This window comes from Bufo bufo, chromosome 2 (assembly GCF_905171765.1).
Source record: "Bufo bufo chromosome 2, aBufBuf1.1, whole genome shotgun sequence".
Taxonomy (NCBI): domain Eukaryota; kingdom Metazoa; phylum Chordata; class Amphibia; order Anura; family Bufonidae; genus Bufo; species Bufo bufo.
This window is the reverse complement of record NC_053390.1, coordinates 40,383,711-40,405,443: the sequence shown is the minus strand read 5'-3', so window position 1 is coordinate 40,405,443 and position 21,733 is coordinate 40,383,711. Positions and strand designations below refer to the sequence as shown.

At 49.8% G+C, this 21,733-nt stretch overlaps 1 protein-coding gene across 1 annotated transcript in view; it reads right to left on the bottom strand.

Annotated features, from left to right (window-relative positions):
• Window positions 1-19,083, bottom strand: part of LMBRD2 (LMBR1 domain containing 2) — a 44,016-nt gene extending 24,933 nt beyond the window's left edge. Inside the window, exons 1-6 of the mRNA XM_040420972.1 lie at window positions 18,532-19,083; window positions 14,814-15,032; window positions 12,933-13,069; window positions 10,069-10,179; window positions 8,801-8,968; window positions 6,368-6,578 (exon numbers count right to left, since the gene is read on the bottom strand). Of these exons, the coding sequence (XP_040276906.1) occupies window positions 6,368-6,578; window positions 8,801-8,968; window positions 10,069-10,179; window positions 12,933-13,069; window positions 14,814-14,987 (801 nt within the window). The 5' untranslated portion in view covers window positions 14,988-15,032; window positions 18,532-19,083. The remainder of the gene's footprint in view (window positions 1-6,367; window positions 6,579-8,800; window positions 8,969-10,068; window positions 10,180-12,932; window positions 13,070-14,813; window positions 15,033-18,531) is intronic.
• Window positions 19,084-21,733: the final 2,650 nt, after the last annotated feature.

Genomic DNA, 21,733 nt, shown 5'->3' with positions numbered 1-21,733 from the left:
GAAATCAACAAACATAAATCCAGGACCAGAGAGGCGGATGTCAAGGCGCATGTACTAGTGTCCGAGGCTGAGAGAGAGTTTAGTAGATCCCCCACCATGGTTAGTAGTGAGGCGCTGGAGGTTGCTCAGGAGCAGCTGAGATGTCATCTGGTACAGGCCGCAGATAGAAAGAGAAGCTTTTACCGTCAGAGATCTTTTGAGGAAGGAGAGAAGGTGGGTCATTTGTTGTCAGTGGTCTCGCAGGCTCAGAGAGGCTCCTCTTGTATTCAGGAGTTGAGAGATGACAGGGGGAACAGTTGTCAGGACACAAAAGGAATATTAGGAATTTTAAAAAGCTTCTATGTATCTCTATATACTTCCACTGGATCTAGTTCTGATGAGGCCCTGAAGGATTTCCTAGAGGAGGCGCAGTTATCGGTGCTGTCAGAAGAAGATAGAGAGAGGCTAGAGGAGCCGATTACACTAGAGGAACTGGAAGCTGCACTTGGGGACATGGCAAGTGGTAAGGCCCCTGGAGCTGATGGTCTCCCAGTAGAGATATACAAAAAACTACAGGGGATATTACTCCCTGAATTACTTAAGGTGTTTGAGCACTCATTGGAGGCAGGTTCGTTACCACATTCGATGCAGGAAGCTATAATTGTGGTTTTGCCTAAGCCTGGGAAGGATCCTAAAATACCGGATTCCTACAGGCCAATTTCACTTCTCACGGCTGATGTTAAGCTACTGGCGAAGGTGTTGGCGAACAGGCTGTCCAAGGTAATTCTGACCATAGTACATCCGGATCAGACGGGATTTATGCCAGGAAAATCAACGGCTATTAACCTTCGTAGGCTGTACACTAGCTTAAATATTCCGGCGGATAATGGTGGTGACAGGGCCTTGCTTGCGCTTGACGCCGCTAAGGCGTTTGATAGTGTGGAATGGAGGTATTTGTGGGGGGTCCTGAGAATTATGGGCTTTGGTGAACGGTTCATTCAGTGGGTACAGGTTCTGTATTCTAGCCCTAAGGCGAGAATTAGAGCTAATGGAGGATTATCAGACTGTTTTCCCCTCGCCAGGGGTTCCAGACAGGGATGCCCACTGTCGCCCTTATTGTTTGCTCTTGCAATAGAGCCGTTGGCGGCGCATATTCGCTTATCTACAAGTATAGAGGGGTTTAGATATGGTGAACTGCATAATAAAGTGGCTATGTACGCTGATGATACCCTACTTTTCTTGGGCGATACTGGTGCGTCCCTGGATGCGGCCATGGCATTGATTGACAGATTTGGTAGCTTTTCCGGACTACGGATAAACTGGCAGAAATCCTCTTTGATGCCAATTGACGGGCAGGCCCTGGTAGGCAGACAAGTAGATAGTTTGGTGCCCTGGGTGGATAAATTTAAATATCTGGGATTACATATAACACCGAGACTAGCGGATTTTGAAGAACTAAATCTATCCCCTTTGCTAGCTACTTTTAGGCTTAAAGTGAGGTCATGGTGTAGGCTCTTTCTTTCGGTGGTAGGTAGAGTTAACCTTTTAAAAATGGTTATGATGCCCCAACTGATATATATACTGAATAATGCTCCAGTTTGGATCCCTCTGGATAGATTTAAGAAAATTCACTCTATATTTAGAGATCTTACTTGGAAGTATGGACAGGCTAGGATCAAACTGGAGACATTGCAGTATTCTAAGTCGGAAGGGGGCCTAGCTGTCCCTAACGCATGGATTTATTTTTTGGCTTCCCAATGTCAGCATTTTAAGGGATGGATTGATCTACAAGCACCAGATATGACTGGGCAGATATTGCAGCATTGGCTGGGCAGTCGTGACCTCATGGGCATTCTGGAAGGTTTAGGAATGCATGCAGGGAGGGAAAAACTTCCTCTGATTGAACTCATGAAAAAAGTTTGGGCAAAAGTGAAGCTGCTAAGAGGAGTGGGAGGTATTAGTGAACTTTCACCTATTGGAAAGAACCACTTGTTGCCAGAACTATTGGCCATACCAGGACTTAGGAACTGGGAAACTTATGGAGTGACGAGAATTGGACAATTAATTAAGGACAAGACATGTAAGTCATTTCAAAGCCTGCAGCAGGAATTTAATATCCCCAAGGAGTGGTTTTATAAATATCTTCAAATAAGACATGCCCTTGGGGTCACGATGCGGAAGGGATGTGTGATAGCTCAAATGGAGGTGGTCCATAAGCTTGTTCTTCCGTCGGGAGGGGGAAAAAGAGGGTTAATATCACAGGTGTACGCTCTTCTAATGGAAAAATTCTTAGAGGGATATCCGCTTTCAAGAATGAAAAAGTGGGAGGCTGACGTGGGGGATATGTCTAAGGATATGTGGGAAGATATTTTAGAAGCAGTCCCCAAGGTGTCTCTAAGTGAACAGGGCAAACTGTCCCAACTATTTATTATACACAGAGTGTACAAAACACCGGTGTTCCTGAAAAAGATAGGAGTAAGAGGTGATGACAAGTGCCCAAAGTGTATGGAAGATGGTGCAGACTTGTTACATATGTTGTGGTCTTGTCTAGTAGTTGCTAATTATTGGGAGGAAGTTGTAGAGATGATTAATAGTAAATTGACATTAAGAATTCAAAAAGATCCTAAGGTGTGTATTCTGGGGTATGTGTCTGAAATTGGAGGAAATGAACCGGTTAGGGTAGCTGCGGGGAGATTGCTATATGTGGCCAGGAAACTGATCGCTATGAGGTGGATCCAGGGGAGTCCGCCCACACTGAGTGAGTTTGAACGGAAGGTGCATGACATGCTGGTACTCGAAAAAGGGGTGTTTGTGAAGAGAGGGTGCCCTCAGAAGTTTGAAAAAATGTGGACTGAATGGTTATCTCATACCCACGTGGTTATATAGTCATGTGATGGTCAAGACCAATGTTAGGGTTGGGGGGTTAGGGTAGGGTAAGGGGGGGAGGGAGTTTGGAAAGGTCAAGTTTCTGGTAATTTTTTTTTTTTTTGCCCATAATATGTTTTAGCAAAGGTATATGTAGTGTATGGATTCATGTTAATACTGAGTGGTGATATACTTATGAGTATTGTTGTTCACTGAATCTGCATCGTGGATAATTTAAAGAAGAAAAAGTCAACATATTGTATTATGTTATAATATGTATTTATTGTTTAATAAAAACGATTTGATTCAAAAAAAAGAACGTCCGCTCACTGCAAAAATATCACTCAGCGAAGAGGGCCAGCCACAGAGTGCCACAGTATCTACGGAAGTGCAAACTGAAAAGGAGTTATGCACAAGACTAGTATGGTATGCGATGGAACGCAAACTGACCGCCCCGAAAGGGGGGAAATGTACCTGGCAAACTGCAGTGGGCAAGAATGCAAAGGCCTGCCCCAAAAAGGGGGTGATGCCCAAGGCCGTACCTACGTCAGAGAAGTAGGGCATACCATACTTCGCCCAGAAAGGCGCCATGCACATGGCCACACAGTATCCAGCAGGAACGCAGGAGGTCCACCTAGTGAAAAGGGGGACATGCACAGGGCTATCCTAGCATTAAGTGAGTGTGCAACAATTCACCCAACACCGAAATTTCGTGAGAGTGTAACTACTCCGCCAATGAAGGGGAACATGTGCAAGTCCAGTACAGCACATACAAGGACAGCCTTGAATCTCGTGAGCGTGCAAAATTCCACCCATGAAATGAGGGGTGGTCACGCACAAGGCCAGCACCGTATCCAATGGGAGCGCAAGCGTTCCACCCATGTTAGAGGCCATGCTCAAGGCCAGCAACGTATCCGGTGAGAGTGTAGTAGGCCGCCCAGAAAAGGAAGGGGGGGGGGGGGGTCATGCTCATGGCCAGCATCGCATCCAGGGAGAATGCGAGCAGTCGGTGAGAATGTGTGTATGTCACCTGAAGGAGGCATGCCCATGGCCGGCAGCGAATCCAGTGAGAGTGCGTACACCGCCCACGGAAGAGGGGTCATGCATATGGCCGGCCGCGGATCCAGAGAGAGTGCAAGCACCCCGCCATGTATAGGGTTCATGCACATGGCCAACAATGTACCGGTGAGAGAACAACCACCGACCGAGGGAGTGTATGTATGCCGCCACCCGGGAAGGAGGCATGCCCAAGGCCGGCAGTGAATCCAATGAGAGTACATCATACCGCCTATGGAAGGTGGTCATGCACATGGCTGGCAGTGAATCCAGTGAGAGTGCCGAATGCCGTCCACAGAAGGGAGTCATGCCTATGGCAGGCAGCGAATCCAGAGAGAGTGCAGCGTTCCGCCTAAGGAAGGGGGTCGTGCACATGGCCAGCACCGTATCCGGTGAGAGTGCAGTATTCCGCCTAAGAAAGGGGGTCATGCACATGATCGGCAACGAATCCAGTGAGAGTGTAGCGTTCCGCCTATGAAAAGGGGGTCACGCACATGGCCGGCAGCGAATCCAGTGAGAGTGCCGTGTTCCACCTATGGAAGGGGGTCGTGCACATGGCCAGCATTGTATCCGGAGAAACTGCAGTAGGCCGCCAATGAAAGGGGGATCATGCACAAGGCCAACCCGCAGTTAGGGAGAGTGCAGTATCCCGCCCAGGAGGGGGGTCCTGCACATGGCAGGCACCATAACTGGAGAGGGTGACAAATGTTGCCTACAGAAAGGGCCGCATGCACTTGACCAGCGCCGTAGCGCGGAGAGGGCAGAAACCGCCTAGAAGGGGAAAATGACCCTGGCAGCGCCGCAGCCGGGGAGCGCGACACCATGCCGCCTATGGAAGGGGGGCATGTATACAGGCAGCACTCTCAGATGAGGCTGCAGCGTCCTGCGCAGCCCACAAGTCATATATATATATAATAAATAATTTTTTTTATTTTTTTTTATTATTATTTATATAACACAGCCTCACTGAGGCAGAAAAGGGAGCCACCTACAGGGCACAGATCCAGCCATACAGGCCCATCGGAAGCCGGCCTGGACCCAAAGGGTTAACAGGGATCCGGCCTGGGGGACGGCACTGCGATCCTCTGGGGGCGGGGGAACCTCCAGGCGGGAAGAATTCGCGCCTGGAGAAGTTCCAGCCCCCTCCAACAGAGGCCTGAATTTTGCGGCCTAGTAGGCCGTGAAGCCGGGGCCTAAAATTTTTAGCGGCGCCCGGCTGACCGGGGCCGCACAGTATTTAAAGTACCGGCCGGGCCTACGGAGCGGCACATACAGGCCGTGGGAGCCCACCCCGCGGGCCGGAAGAGCCGGTGACCCGGATAGAGCGGGATCGCGGCCGTGAAGTGGAACACAAGTTTGCGGCGCACGGCCGACCGGAATGTTCCGACGGTCGGCCGGGGCTGTTGAGGCATAGCGCTCATTTGCAGGCCGTGGTGCCCACCCAGCTGTCCGGAAGTGAGGACCCTGCACCCGGCAGCCATTTCACCCCTGGAGCGGGCCCCTGGCCTAGAACAGCGCTCCATATGGCCGGCAGCCACAACCACCTTGCCCCTGGACCGGTGCCCGTGAGGGTAGGGAGGGTCAGGGGCAGCAAGGCGCGGGCCCTCTGGCCCTGAAGCAGTGGCCAGTAAGAGGGAGGGGGACCCTGAGACCGGGTCTGTGAGGGTGGGACGCCTGCATAACCCCTCCGTCAGGGGCAGCTAGGTGCGGACCTCCGCAGCTCCCTAGGCATTCCTCTTGCAGGAACAAGGGTGCCAATGTCCTGGAGGCCAGGAGAGAGGGAGCAGAATGTCGCCCAGGGGCCAGCCTAGGTCTAGCAGGGACAGAAGGGTCCAGAGGCCCAGTATGAGGGTCAGGCACGCAGGAGACCGGGGTGGGGGGGGGGGGGGGACGTAGGGCTGGAGAAGCCTCTCTCTTACCACAGCCGTCTTCACCCTCGGTCCGCTCCAGCAGGGTCGCCCCTTCAGCTACTGGCACCGTAGTGGCAGGACGCTGGAAGAGGGACTTGGCGTGCGGGTGACCCTTGCGCTGGCGGGATGTAGGGGAGCTGGGCTGCCCTGATCCACCTTGCCTTCTGTGGGGGAGGCAGCAGTGCGGGTGACCGGCACTGGCGCAGCTCAACCCCAGGAGAACAGAGAGGTCTAGTGCGTCTCTGTTGTCCCTGATGATCTGGAACAAAAAGAAAAGAAAAAAGTAAAAATCTAAAATTTAAACAAGGAGAAAACAGCCCTGCAGAGCAGGGAGTGTCTTGCCTCCTTGGACACTAAGCAAAAACTAGGCAGTCTCTCTCTCCAGGCTGAGGGTATAGCTGTGGAGGAGGGGCTTAACAGTCTTCACTTAGTGTCACGCCTCCTATGGAGATGAGCTATACCCCAAGGTCTTCTGTGTCCCCTAAGGAAACTGGGCGAGAAATAAGAATGAACAGGTAACATCTACTGAATAGCGGCGATAATCACGCAGCCCTCACCTCCATGACGTCCTCCAGGTTCTCCTCTGCGTCTGCTTTTTCCGTCATGAGTTTGGCTGCTTTGAAGTAGGTCTTCATCAGCAGATAGCCTTTCTTTGCTCCCTTCCAGTGGGAGCGTGGGATCTCTACTAGGCCGTACCCCAACAGCAGCACGAGGAGGAAAAGACCCCAAGTGTTGGCCGCAGCTATGCCTATGGTCTGCAGCTGATACCTGAAACAAGAACAAAATTGACAGATTATTAGTAGTTATCCCATGGGACAGGTGATAAATATTGGGTCATGGGGGGGGGGGGGTCTGACTGCTGTGACCCCCAGCAATCTTGAGAATAAGGGGTCCCAAGTCCCCTCTCTGAATGGAGTTGTATGGTACTTTCACACTTGCGGCAGTGATCCGGCAAGCAGTTTCGTCGCTGGAACTGCCTGCTGGATCAGGCAATCTGCATGCAAACGGACAGCATTTGTAGACGGATCCGTCTCACAAATGCATTGCAAGAACGAATCCGTCTGTCCGTTTGTCATATAGACAAACGGATCAGTTTCAAATTTTTTTCTAATTTTTAAAGGTCTGCGCATGGGCATACCGGAAGGACGGATCCAACATTGCGGCATTCAGGCAAGTGTTCAGTTTTTTGGGTCGGAGATCAAACCGTAGCATGCTGCGGTATTATCTCCATCCTGAACAGTCAAAAAGACTGAACTGAAGAGATCGTGATGCATCCTGAACGGATTGCTCTCCATTCAGAATGCATTAGGATAACTGATCAGTTATTTTCTGGTATAGAGCCCCTAGGACGGAACTCTATGCCGGAAAAGAAAAACGCTACTGTGAAAGTAGCCTAATGTGAATGAAGGTCCACCGCTCCATTCATTTCTATGGGGTGACAGAGCGCTGTATACATCAGCTCCATAGAACTGAATGGAACGGTGGACTGACTAATGCTCCATCCAGGGGACTCGGGGCCCTTTATTCTCTAGACTGCAGGGGGTCCAAGTGATTCCATCAGTATTTTGTCTGGCAAAATGCTAGAATCAATACTGGAAACCTCGCGGACCCCATTATACGATCCATCAAGTGCAGTTGGTGTCTGGCATATCTCGGCTATTCCAGCATTTGTCCACAAACGTGAAGCTAGCCTTAGTATGTTTAACACTAACAGGAAGGCATTGACAGGGCCTAATAGGAAGAAGCTCATGGAAGACAAGGGGCCTTGGTTATGCCTCAGCTGTCCATTGGTAACCCATCAGCAAGCCACAATCCCATCTCATGGGGGCAACGGGCTGAAATAGGGAGCCCCTTCCATATAAAACACCTTAGATTCTGTGGTTGATCTCCAGGAGAAACTGGAAATAAATGTCTGTCCAGGTGGTACAAGACGCCTGAATTTTCTGAGGTCTAGCGGCCTCAAAACAATGCTGGAGAGGTGGGCTCACTGTCTCACATTTGGTGGACCTGCCCTCTGATTAAGCCTTTTTTCGGAGGGACACCTGACTTCCAGCTTTCCCTAGATAAGATTGTTCTGGCTCGCCTGAACAAACTATATAAATCCCTCCCTTATTACACATCTTATCACAGCTGCAAAAGCATTCATCCCTCTGCATCGGTTAGACGCACAGCCCCCTTCCTTTCAGGAATGGCTATGTCAATTTGAGGAGATGTCTAGCTGGATCAATAGGACCCATGATAGGTTTCTTCGGGTTTGGCAGCCCTGGTGTACTGTTGCAGGTTCCCTTTGAATCTTCTCTTTCCCTCTAAAATCCCAAGAAATTACGGTTGGGGTATTTCTATTTATTTTCTTAGTAGATTTAACCGTTAAGCGACAGCATAGAAGTGTGCATATTTTTTCTTGATCCTCCTGCTCAGGAGAGAGACGTCTCGGTGCTTCTAAGATATCTCCGTCTGTGGTCGTCTTCCCTCCCCATCCAGTCCCCCCTTCTCTTACACCCTCCTTTTTTTTCCATATTCCCTCGTATATGCCCTTTTATATATTGGGCTTAATGGAGCTATGAGTTCCACTGATGGACATCAAGTGGACTAGAACACAGTCTGGACCTTGCTTGGTGCTTGACGCTGGCCCATTGTATCTTTACATTTTATATGTGTTATGTTTTTCTGTTTTCTATAAATTTAAAGAATGTTAAAATAATATAAAATTCTTTGGTCGCTGATGACAACTAATAAATTGAACAACTGATACCTAACTATGTAGTCTTCGATCCCCTGTTCCCATACTTTGGTGAAATTAGGCAACATTTGCCCCAAAAAACCTGTTTGACAATCTGTCCCATGTTCTCTACAGTCCCTCTCTCGTGTCTACAATTGCGAGGCAAAAATGAAAAAAGTTTGTGCAAACAATGAGGTTCTCAAAGCTTTGGGCAAACATCGAGTTAGAAAATGTGCATTCTTCAAGAAAGATTTAGCTACAGGCTTCTTACCATTCAAGGTGAAGGTTCGGGTTAACGGCAACATAGATTAAAAGGGCGCCAAAGATCAGCAAGTACGTGCCGTAATAGATGGCGTTCTCAATCAGGGCTGTTTTAATTTTCCCTGTGATAGAAAAGCCCCCGGATCGAGCGTAAGACTGCATGAAAGGCAAGAGGATCCTGCGAGAGAGAGACGTACAACATCATCACATAGCCGACCGCGTCATACAAACATAAGATGTAGTATACAAAATGTCAGTGCTGCCATTAGTCTCTGCTTGTGGGGGTTCTGTCGGTAAATTACCTAATGCACGTCTGTTCAGCTGGACATGTCATGTTCCTGACCGGTGGGGTTCCCAAGGTCAATAGGAATGACTGGGACTCATTAGCCGTTTACATATATCCCTTTAAATGGAATGTCCAGTTTAAAAAACCCACCTCTATACACCCTATTAGAGAGTGAATATTCATCTCTTGGCCCCAATGGAGAGTGGTTACAAAGAGTCTCTCTCTCTGGAGGACCCGTCCTGTATTACACAGACTATCCACTGGTATAGACGCTGTGTAATACTTCATTTCCCCTGTGGTGGCGCTGCAGGGAAATTAAAGCTTACTAACAGGTTTCCCCACAGATCACAGCTGATTGCTGGAGGTCCCAGAAGGAAGATACTGTGATATGCTTATTTTTAAAGGGACCCTTCTAATACATAGGCACCCAGATCTCTGCAGTCAGGCCCAATGGTGCATACAATCAATATGCCAAAATGGTTTGGATAGAATTGAAAGGATCACCCCTTATTGCAGCTGGGGAAAATGAAAGCATATCTCATATCACTTGCCGATTGGCGGGAATCCGAACCCCAATGTTCATTGGAATGAACGGGTCACTGCTTTCTGCAGTTCCTGAACTTTACCCTGCACAGGACCAATGCCTATTGACTTAAATGGGGCACCTGGATGGGAGAGGAAGAAGGAATTGCCAAAGGGGCCAAAGTCCCTATGCTCTTGCGACCAATGGAGGTCCTTCTCATAGGCCATAATTTGCCCTGGTTGGCATACCCCTTTATGCCCCCCATGTGAGCCTACATCTGCAAGGGGGAATGTTCAGTCAGTCTATAGGTCAGATATATAAAGAACACAAACATCTGCCATCGGGAGGGCCACAAACACGATGAAGGTCTATAAGTGACGTCCCCTTTTCCAAACCATAAATACCAGAAAGCAGAGGTCTTTTTACTGGTGTCACTGGAAATCTTTTGGTGAACACCTTTGATACTCACCAAGTAAGAAACTGGGATGTCCAGTAGACCACACGCCAAAAGATGGGCATAATGCCCCTGGGGATGTAACTCCACGGCTTGTAGCATTTCTGGGGTGAACTGCTCTCCACACTGACAATAAAGAAAAGCAGGAATCAGTGCACGGACCTACAGCATACATGAGGATGTGATGCAACGCGACAAGAAATAACAGGGAAAAGGTGACCACAGAATCCTGGGATACTCCTAGTGAAGGGACTATCAGATGGAGCAACAGTCTGCAGCGATCAAACAACGAACAGTAAATCACTCGTTTTCTGTGGATCTAACAAATCTGCCACATTCTGCCGTTTTAAGGCTACTTTCATACTTGCGTTGTTGATTTCTGGTATTGAGATCCGGCAGAGGACCTTAATACCAGGAAAAAGAAAGCGTTTCCGTTTACTTATCATGCATTCTGAATGGAAAGAAATCCCTTCAGGATGTCTTCCGTTCCAGCAGCATTCCGTTTTGTGACCGCTGCACACTGTGGTTTTGTGTCCGGTCATAAAAATGAAAAAAAATGTAAATTATTTTTTTTTTTTTTAGGAGCCTAAAAAAAAAAGTTCGTGACCCATTGACTTTCAATGTATTTAGTGACTGATCCATTTTCTTCCGTTTTGATTTCACACAACCGCATCCTAACGGAACGGATGAATCCTGATGTGCAAAATTATATCAGAATTAAATGGAACCGCTTTGGAGATCCTCTGCTGGAAATCAATACCGGAATTGACAACGCAAGTGTGAAAGTAGCCTAATCCAAAAACAGCCAGTCATTAGCAGTGTAAATGCTCTAGGGGGCGAACGACCAATGATCTCCATAACGAGCAAGCAGAAAAAAAAAAAAATTCATTCATTAACTGAACGACTTTTCAGTGCAAATAACTCGCTAAATCGCTGCTTGCCGCTCGTTAAAGAAAAATATATCTTCCCGTCTAATAGGACCCTTAAGGCGGGTTTACACGGCCCGATACTCTCGCTCATTCCACATAATCGGCCCCTGTAAAGGTGCCGCAGATCACCTGGTGAGTGAGCGGAGCGCTCGTTCATCGGGTGGAATGATCTTTCATTGGGTCACCTCAACCATCATTTCTGTGTGAACAGTGATCTGCTGCCCAGAAACAATGATTCTGTAGGAGGATGAGCGTTAACAGTACCAGTCGCTCGTCCTCGTACTGTGGAGGTGGCTGTTGTGTGTAAGTGCAGCGCTTCACCTCCACTAACGAGCAGGCGATTGTCGGAAGGGACAGCTGACAATAGTCTGCTCGATGGCTGCATGTAAATGTCGTGTATTCACACGTGCGCATTGGATACAAAGGTTTAATAACGCTGGTGTAATGTTTATCCTGCAGATCTTGTCTCGCCTCAGACAATGCGGTTTCAGTTACGCTCGTCCTTCATTCTCCTCCATTTGTTTCAGCACAAAAGAAGAGGACAAGACAATGCTGAGATCTTGTTGTCCGTCCGGCCTTATCAGTTTCACTGGAAGTCTTGAGTCATTGAAGAAAACGGGTCTGGAGACGAGTGAAGCTCCGCAGCACACGTGGACGTAATCACAGGATTAAACCATCCATTATGTAAATAGTGCGGGGTGTGCACAGCACTGACGGATGATCTAATCATGGGTGACATTACCACACAAAGAGGACCTCACAAGGATGACCCCTCACCAGGACTGTGGTGGGACCAGAAGTCTCCACTATAAGGGAACAATGTGGTAATCGAACGAACGCGCTGTAAAACGCCCTACGCCCCAAGAAGTACAGGAGCTTCTTTGGGGCGTAGTGTCACGCGTTCCCGTACATAGACTTCCGGGAACGCGCGACAATGGGCGTTTGCTTGTTTGCCGGCCGCGTAAGTAAACGCCCGATAAAATCGTGCATACAGAGCGCTCCTTCAGTACGCTTAGGTGTGAACCCAGCGTAAAGGGGTTTTCCAGGCCCTAGGCCTCATGCACACGACCGTTTTGGTCCGCACCCGAGCCGCAGTTTTTGCGGCTCGGATGCGGACCCATTCACTTCAATGGGGCTGCAAAAGATGCAGACAGCACTCCGTGTGCTGTCCGCATCCGTTGCTCCGTTCCGTGGTCCGCAAAAAAAATTATAACCTGACCTATTCTTGTCAGTTTTGCGAACAAGAATAGGCAGTTATATTAATGGCTGTCTGTGCCGTTCCGCAAACTGCGGAACGCACATGGACGCCATCCATGTTTTGCGGATCCGCAATTTGCGGACCGCAAAACACACAACGGTCGTGTGCATAAGGCCTTAGATATCGATGGCCTATCCTCAGGATAGTTCATCAATTTCAGATTGGTGGAGGTGAAAAACCCCCCACCACCACTGATGAGCTGATTCAGACCCTGCTGGGGTACTGCAGCATTCAAGTGAATGGGAGCGGTGCTGCAGTTCGCTGGCGGTGGAAACTACACTGTGGATGGAGCCTTCGAACTACCGTATGGTTTCAAGCACAGGCGTCTGTCCCAAACAGCTGATCGTTGGGGAGTGCCGGGTATTGAACCCCCACTGATCCGATATTGATGACCTATGCTGAGGATACACCATCAATATCCAAGTGCCGGAAAACTCTTTCAACTGTTGGGATTGGAGTTTTCTCCGATCCAGACAAATGTGGCAGGTGCAGGGCGGTGAATAACAGCCTGGCTCCTGCCACTATTCCCACCCATAATGTACATTTCCGTCATTGGTAGGGGACGCGTTTTCTACTGCATTGTCTTATTCCTCTGCTGCAGATGTTCAATGCAGAAACCCACACCACAAAACCAGTCAGTGTTCTATCAGAGCCCAGTCTCGTAACGCCAGCGCTGGTAACATCGTACTGACCTTACAGGGTTAGAAGCCACAAAAGCAGAGGAGGAGGAGGCATTGGTAATGGCAGCTCGCGTGGTCGTAGTAAACTGGCTGACGTTGATAGTGGCAGGGGTGACCGCGTTCCTGGCGATGCATCGGTTGTATATTGTCTGAATGAATAATAGACAGTAGAAAATGTAAAGGGGTCCTCCAGGATTTCTATATTGATGACCTGCCCTCAGGATACATCATCAATATGAGATTAAGGGAGTCCTACTCCTGGCAGCCCCGGCCGATCAGCTGCCTCCTCACAGCTTACCAAGCGCAGCGCCGTTCATTGTATACTGGCCATGCTTGGTACTACAGCTCAGCCATATTCACTTGAATGGGGCTGAGCTGTGCCTAGGCCTAAGCTCTCACAGAACGCGGCGGACTCTTCATACAGCTGATTGGCGGGGGCACCAAAAGACGATCTGATAATGAGGACCTATCCTGAGGCTAAGCCAATTTTTTACAATTTTACTGCTCTAAATCTTGATTATAAAAACCTTAGGTTCTGTTCACACTGGTGTCAAGACCTCAGCTTACAACAGAAGCCATATTTCTACAGCTCTGCAGACTGCCTCATCCATGCTGATTTGCTTCCTGTTCTTCCTGAAGCCATGACACCAGTCCGGGCAGAGGCTTCCTAGGTCTTCGACTAGCTGCAGATGTGGGGTTAATTCAGTTTCAAACCTTACGATGATCAACGTTTGTCAAGTAGAACTGCAGGGGTTCGGTGTGTGAGAGCTGTAATACAGACACCATCTGAATGTCACCTTAAAGGGAATCTGTCATCAGTTTTGTGGTGTCCTAGAGACATATCCCCTTAACAAAATACTGGGTCACTTTGTGTCACCAAAAATGTTACCTGCCAGTTAATAGCAGATAGTGACACATATCCTTGTGTATCCAACCTAGACAATGCTCTGTGAGCTAAACACATCAGCAGCAGCTGCACAAATCTCTACTTTGCTACAATGTATCAGTCTGGAGTCCGGGCTGTTTAGCTCACAGAGCATTGTCTAGACTGGATACAACTGTGCTAGTTTGTTACAATGTATCAGTCTGGAGTCCAGGCTGTTTAGCTCACAGAGCATAGTCTAGACTGGATACAACTGTGCTAGTTTGTTACAATGTATCAGTCTGGAGTCCGGGCTGTTTAGCTCACAGAGCATTGTCTAGACTGGATACAACTGTGCTAGTTTGTTACAATGTATCAGTCTGGAGTCCAGGCTGTTTAGCTCACAGAGCATTGTCTAGACTGGATACAACTCTGCTAGTTTGTTACAATGTATCAGTCTGGAGTCCGGGCTGTTTAGCTCACAGAGCATTGTCTAGACTGGATACAGCTGTACTAGTTTGTTACAATGTATCAGTCTGGAGTCCGGGCTGTTTAGCTCACAGAGCTTTGTTTAGACTGGATACAACTGTACTAGTTTGTTACAATGTATCAGTCTGGAGTCCAGGCTGTTTAGCTCACAGGGCATTGTCTAGACTGGATACAACTGTGCTAGTTTGTTACAATGTATCAGTCTGGAGTCCGGGCTGTTTAGCTCACAGAGCATTGTCTAGACTGGATACAACTGTACTAGTTTGTTACAATGTATCAGTCTGGAGTCCGGGCTGTTTAGCTCACAGAGCATTGTCTAGACTGGATACAACTGTACTAGTTTGTTACAATGTATCAGTCTGGAGTCCAGGCTGTTTAGCTCACAGAGCATTGTCTAGACTGGTTACAATGGTCTCCACTTCTCACTGATGGCAGGACGAGTTATGGACAGGTTTACTACCTCTGGATAGAAGCTGGATGATCATGTCTGTGGGCTCTGTCATGCGCCTCAGCGACACTTCCTGGCAGAACGTATTACTCACTGTGCTAACATCCAGCGGTATGATGAATACGATCAGGAAGCACAGGCACCAGGCCAGCAGAGTGGCCACCAGCACGAGTCGGTGTTGCTTCTTGAAGTCCCCAAATCGGTGAAGGAGGAAAAGGGCAAGAAAGAAGACAAACACGACCTCTATACCGAGGGCAGCGCCGCTCATTGTGACCAACCGCCTGGGGTAATGCAATGGAGTCCAGAGTAAATCCTATAGGAGAGGAAGACGGCAAAGGTTTAAGGTGTCACTATGCATTACATAAAAGCAAGCCAAACAGATATTAACAAAATGGATTTAAATTTTTTTTTTTTTTTTGGGGTGGGGGGCTCCAATCCCAAAAAGAGAAGAACCAACTCCCCCATTACAAATATGAAGTCATTAATACCTTAGATGTTGGGCTGCCGTCAGTGTAAAATGGGGAGCAGATAATGAACTGACAAACTATTTCCGATGGGTCAAAAGAAATCCCTACTGGGCCATATGAAAGTCATGTAGGGGCGGGGGGCATGTGAAGTGAACCCCCACTTTATCTGGATGACTTGGTGCAACAGTAACTTTAAAGGGGTATTTCCACATAATACACCATAAATGCCTGATGAATGCACACCAGGGGCCCCCCCAAGCCCCATCCTGCCGCCAGCGTCACTAGGGACTATACCGTCCTATAGCAGCGTCATATGTCACATATCACGACAGCTCAGCAATTGTGAAACATTAAAGGGGTGTCTCACTTCAGCAATTTGTATTTATAATGAAGAGAAAGTTTACACAAGGCACTTACTAATGTTTTGTGATTGTCCATATTGCTTCCTTTGTTGGCTGGATTCATTTTTCCCATCACATTATACACGGCTCGTTTCCATGGTTACGACCACCCTGCAATCCATCAGTGGTGGTCATGCTTGCACATTATAGGAAAAAGCACTAGCCTAAGAGCGGTGCCACGGTCCCGGCCACCAGTGCTTTTTCCTATAGTGTGCAAGCATGACCACCACTGCTGCATTGAAGGGTGGTCGTAACCATGGAAACGAGCCGTGTATAATGTGATGGAGAAATGAATCCAGCCAGCGAAGGAAGCAATATGGATAATAACAATATATTAGTAAGTGGTTTGTAGAAGCATTTATTATGTAGGTAAAGTTATTTGCTGACGCGAGACAACCCCTTTAATCTTCCCAGAGGAAGCAGATTATTACGGAGGAATGTGCTCCTGACACGGGAGGGACGCATGTGACCCGGCCCAGTACACCCTGCCATCACCACAGATCTCATCTACATCCACCAGGCAGCTGTCAGACGTCACCCAGCTTTTCCAAACTCCTGAATGTCACATTTGTCTACTTACCCCCGGACCTGAGCAGACACACGGGGGCCACAGGGAGACACCCCCGGACCTGAGCAGACACACGGGGGCCACAGGGAGACACCCCCGGACCTGAGCAGACACACGGGGGACACAGGGAGACACCCCCGGACCTGAGCAGACACACGGGGGACACAGGGAGACACCCCCGGACCTGAGCAGACACACGGGGGCCCCAGGGAGACACCCCCGGACCTGAGCAGACACACGGGGGCCCCAGGGAGACACCCCCGGACCTGAGCAGACACACGGGGGCCACAGGGAGACACCCCCGGACCTGAGCAGACACACGGGGGCCACAGGGAGACACCCCCGGACCTGAGCAGACACACGGGGGCCACAGGGAGACACCCCCGGACCTGAGCAGACACACGGGGGCCACAGGGAGACACCCCCGGGCCTGAGCAGACACACGGGGGCCACAGGGAGACACCCCCGGGCCTGAGCAGACACACGGGGGCCACAGGGAGACACCCCCGGGCCTGAGCAGACACACGGGGGCCACAGGGAGACACCCCCGGGCCTGAGCAGACACACGGGGGCCACAGGGAGACACCCCCGGGCCTGAGCAGACACACGGGGGCCACAGGGAGACACCCCCGGGCCTGAGCAGACACACGGGGGCCACAGGGAGACACCCCCGGGCCTGAGCAGACACACGGGGGCCACAGGGAGACACCCCCGGACCTGAGCAGACACACGGGGGCCACAGGGAGACACCCCCGGACCTGAGCAGACACACGGGGGCCACAGGGAGACACCCCCGGACCTGAGCAGACACACGGGGGCCACAGGGAGACACCCCCGGACCTGAGCAGACACACGGGGGCCACAGGGAGACACCCCCGGACCTGAGCAGACACACGGGGGCCACAGGGAGACACCCCCGGACCTGAGCAGACACACGGGGGCCACAGGGAGACACCCCCGGACCTGAGCAGACACACGGGGGCCACAGGGAGACACCCCCGGACCTGAGCAGACACACGGGGGCCACAGGGAGACACCCCCGGACCTGAGCAGACACACGGGGGCCACAGGGAGACACCCCCGGACCTGAGCAGACACACGGGGGCCACAGGGAGACACCCCCGGACCTGAGCAGACACACGGGGGCCACAGGGAGACACCCCCGGACCTGAGCAGACACACGGGGGCCACAGGGAGACACCCCCGGACCTGAGCAGACACACGGGGGCCACAGGGAGACACCCCCGGACCTGAGCAGACACACGGGGGCCACAGGGAGACACCCCCGGACCTGAGCAGACACACGGGGGCCACAGGGAGACACCCCCGGACCTGAGCAGACACACGGGGGCCACAGGGAGACACCCCCGGACCTGAGCAGACACACGGGGGCCACAGGGAGACACCCCCGGACCTGAGCAGACACACGGGGGCCACAGGGAGACACCCCCGGACCTGAGCAGACACACGGGGGCCACAGGGAGACACCCCCGGACCTGAGCAGACACACGGGGGCCACAGGGAGACACCCCCGGACCTGAGCAGACACACGGGGGCCACAGGGAGACACCCCCGGACCTGAGCAGACACACGGGGGCCACAGGGAGACACCCCCAGACCTGAGCAGACACACGGGGGCCACAGGGAGACACCCCCGGACCTGAGCAGACACACGGGGGCCACAGGGAGACACCCCCGGACCTGAGCAGACACACGGGGGCCACAGGGAGACACCCCCGGACCTGAGCAGACACACGGGGGCCACAGGGAGACACCCCCGGACCTGAGCAGACACACGGGGGCCACAGGTAGACACCCCCGGACCTGAGCAGACACACGGGGGCCACAGGGAGACACCCCCGGACCTGAGCAGACACACGGGGGCCACAGGGAGACACCCCCGGATCCCCCAGGCTGGTGTTTCAGTGTTTTCCACTGTCCAAGCTTATTATTACGCTCTGCACCTTTCCCTATACTTTATTTAAAATCCCTATTTGCTGTCAGTGAATAGAACAGTGGTATTGACTTTCTGACACCTCTACACTTCTCACAGCTGAGGGTTTGTTCTACACTCCTCTGCCATCCGCAGCACAAACCTCTCCCATGTTGGTGATAGTTCGATACAATGTATTGGATGGTCCAGACTGCTTATTCTAGATCGGATTCCACTGTACCAAACTCTCAGCTGTGACAGGCATTCCATCTGTATCTGGACAGTGCTTTTCCACATCTGGATAGATAAAGGTTCTACTCACTGACAGCAAGCAGGGATCACAGATTATGAGAACCATACATATAATAACCCATGGAGTATTAGGAATAGGACTGTGACACAGCTGCAAGCTCCAATGGATGACATGAATGGCTTCTCCTCACCTGCTTCAGCGTCTCTTCACAAACTACCGGGTAACACTCATCCCCCGGCCTCTTGCAGCCTGTCGGTACTCACGGGCCAGGGACACTCAGATGACAACCCGAAAAAAAAAAAGAGCTCTTACGTAATTTCCGGACAACTTCCGCCCTGTAGAGAAAGATAGAACGTCAATACAAGTACTACTTCCGGTTAGTAGTGACGTACGCGCGCTAGAGGTGTCATCCACTAAGATATCACACGCAGTACTTCTGTCTCCGCTAGAGCAGCCATTTTGTTGGCGCCCAGGAGACTGCTTTTTGACATATACAGCAGAAGTGACAGATAAAATTCTGCTATTTAGAGCAGAATTAGCTGAAGGCAGGGGTACCTGTTATGTTTTGGGGGAGGGGTGTTCTCTTTGCTGCCGTTTAGCAAACAGTTTAGATGTATATTAGGCTCTGGCTCTTGTTGCTAATAGCAACCAAACATAGGGCAGCTTTCATCTAGAAAAATTAACCCCTTCAACCCACAGCAATTTTCAATATTTGAATTTTCATTTTTTTTACTCCCTGCCCTCAAAGAGCCATAACTTGTATTTTTTTATTTTTGTGTTCACGTAGCCGTATGAGGGATTGTTTTTTTTACGGGACAGAGTTGTACTTTTGGACGGTACCTTTTCTAGACAAAAGTGTTAGGTTTAAGGGCTCATGCACACTGCACATTGCAGGTCCGTAAACCCCAACACCGGCCGCGTAGGTTCTGCATTTTGTGTAACGGAACGTCCAGCCCTCTATAGAACTGTCCTATCCTCCCCAGCAAAATGGACAGGTATAGGACATGTTCTATTTTTTTGCGGGGCCACGGAATGGACACACTGTGTGCTGTCCGCATCTTTTGCGGCCTCATTGAAGTAAATGGGTCTGCATCTGACCCGCAAAAAATGCTGATCGGATGCGGCTAAAAACCACGGTCGTGTGCATGAGCCCTAAGGATGAGAAAAATTGATCAAACAACACGAGACATTTGATGAATATGAAATAAAGTTTAAAAAAAAGACAGAGACTTAAAGGGGTTTTCCCATCTCAGACAATGGGGGCATATCGCTAGGATATGCCCCCATTGTCTGATACATGCGGGTCCCACCTCTGAGACCCGCACCTACAACGAGAACGGAGCGGGGAGAGCTGTGGCTGGAGGACCCCGGATTTCCCGGGGTCCGTCCACCCCCAAGCGCTGCTCCCATAGAAGTGCATGGGAGTGCCCCGTGCACGCGCGGCCCCTGCACCCATTCATCTCTATAGGGCAGACGGAAATATTTTCGGCAGCCCCAAAGAAATGAATGGAGGGCGGCTGCGCATGCACAGTGCGCCCAACCTTCATTTCTCTGCTCCCTTCTCATTGTAGGTGCAAGTCCCAGCGGTGGGACCCACACCTATCAGACAATGGGGGCAAATCCTTGGTTGCTTGATGCTCATGGAGGTGACTAGGAGCAGCACACCATATGTGCGGCGTCTGCGCTTCTGAACATAGAAGCCCAATGGCTTATGTAGGTTTAGCGTAGGACCCGGTTGACCTGAGACCACCTTGGCGCTTGGTAGGCGGGCTCAGATGTGTTTTGATCAAAATACAGTCGTGGCCAAAAGTTTTGAGAATTACATAAATATTGGAAATTGGAAAAGTTGCTGCTTAAGTTTTTATAATTGGAAAAAAGGAAAAAATTACAGAGGCTCACCCTCTCTCTATATGGAAAAAGGTGCTCACCCCCAGGTCCCACCCTCAGGACCGGTAAGGATTAAGTGAAAATAACAAGTATGGGGGGGCACACTCACAAGGGAACCACAAAGCGGTATTAGTGATAATACACTTTATTATATTAAAATATTAAGAACATACCCCTAAGATATCTACATAAAATACATATACCACATGTACAAATAAGCGTATGACCGACACTCAGTCTCTGCGGCAAACACCAAATAATCGCAGTAGAGCCGCGTAGCAGCAAAAGTCCCACTCAGGGAAAAATTGTTATAATGGGATTTTATCCCCAGTCCTGTAATACACTGTCGATAGACAGATAAGCCAGCAGTGATGTGATGCTTTGATATGATAATCCAATAGCCCACTTCACTGTCCAGTGCACTGATATAGTATAGTAAGGGCCCAGTTCTCTGTCCGACACACTTGTGGTGTAACGCCCACAATGGTGGGTTAAATCTCACTTTCTTCCACAAAATTAGCAGTGCTCAAGATTGAGCCCGGTCTTACCCATCTTCACTGCCTCATCCGCAGCGTAGATCCAGGTGGCCGCACACCAACAGCATCTCACGTGGTGTGCTCGGCCCGTACGTGGCGTCCCACGTGACCTGGTTGCCTAGGGGACCGGATATGCGCTCGTATGACGTAGATATTGAGCGACTGCTTTCCAATCGGTACGAGCTGCTTTATTCGCTTCGCTCTTTATATTGCCGGCTTTCTTTTTCTTTAGATGAATCCACGCTCACTCTAAAACCGCCAGACGCGTTTCGGGGTCCTGCGCCCCTTCCTCAGTGGCCAACTGAGTGAGCGGATCCTCACTCCTTATAAATGGGATACCTCCGCCCACATTTCTCCATATTCCTTGTGCATTTGTATTACATGGAGTGGATTTACCCCTTATGGAGTGGGTTCCCATTCCTAATATGTTAATCATACATATATATATTAATTCATTATAAAGATTCATTATAAAAAGTTAAAATAATAAATACACCCCTTCATAATACATTCTAAATACTTTAAAAATAGATACTGGAGGAGACAACAAGGTCCTAACTTATATCTAAATGACCGCACGAAAAACGCACAGAAAACGCATGTGTATACATTGCGTTTTTCACTGCGGCTTTCATATTGAAGGGAAAATATTCATCCGGGGGAGCTATAGTATTCATCCAAAAGACCAATGAGTAAGATTGATTGGCTGATGTTGGCTGATGATTGATTGGCTGATGTTGGAAGGCTCCCCACATCAGCCAATCAATCAATCTTACTCATTGGTCTTTTGGATGAATACTATAGCTCCCCCGGATGAATATTTTCCCTTCAATATGAAAGCCGCAGTGAAAAACGCAATGTATACACATGCGTTTTCTGTGCGTTTTTCGTGCGGTCATTTAGATATAAGTTAGGACCTTGCTGTCTCCTCCAGTATCATAGTAACATAGTAACATAGTACATAAGGCC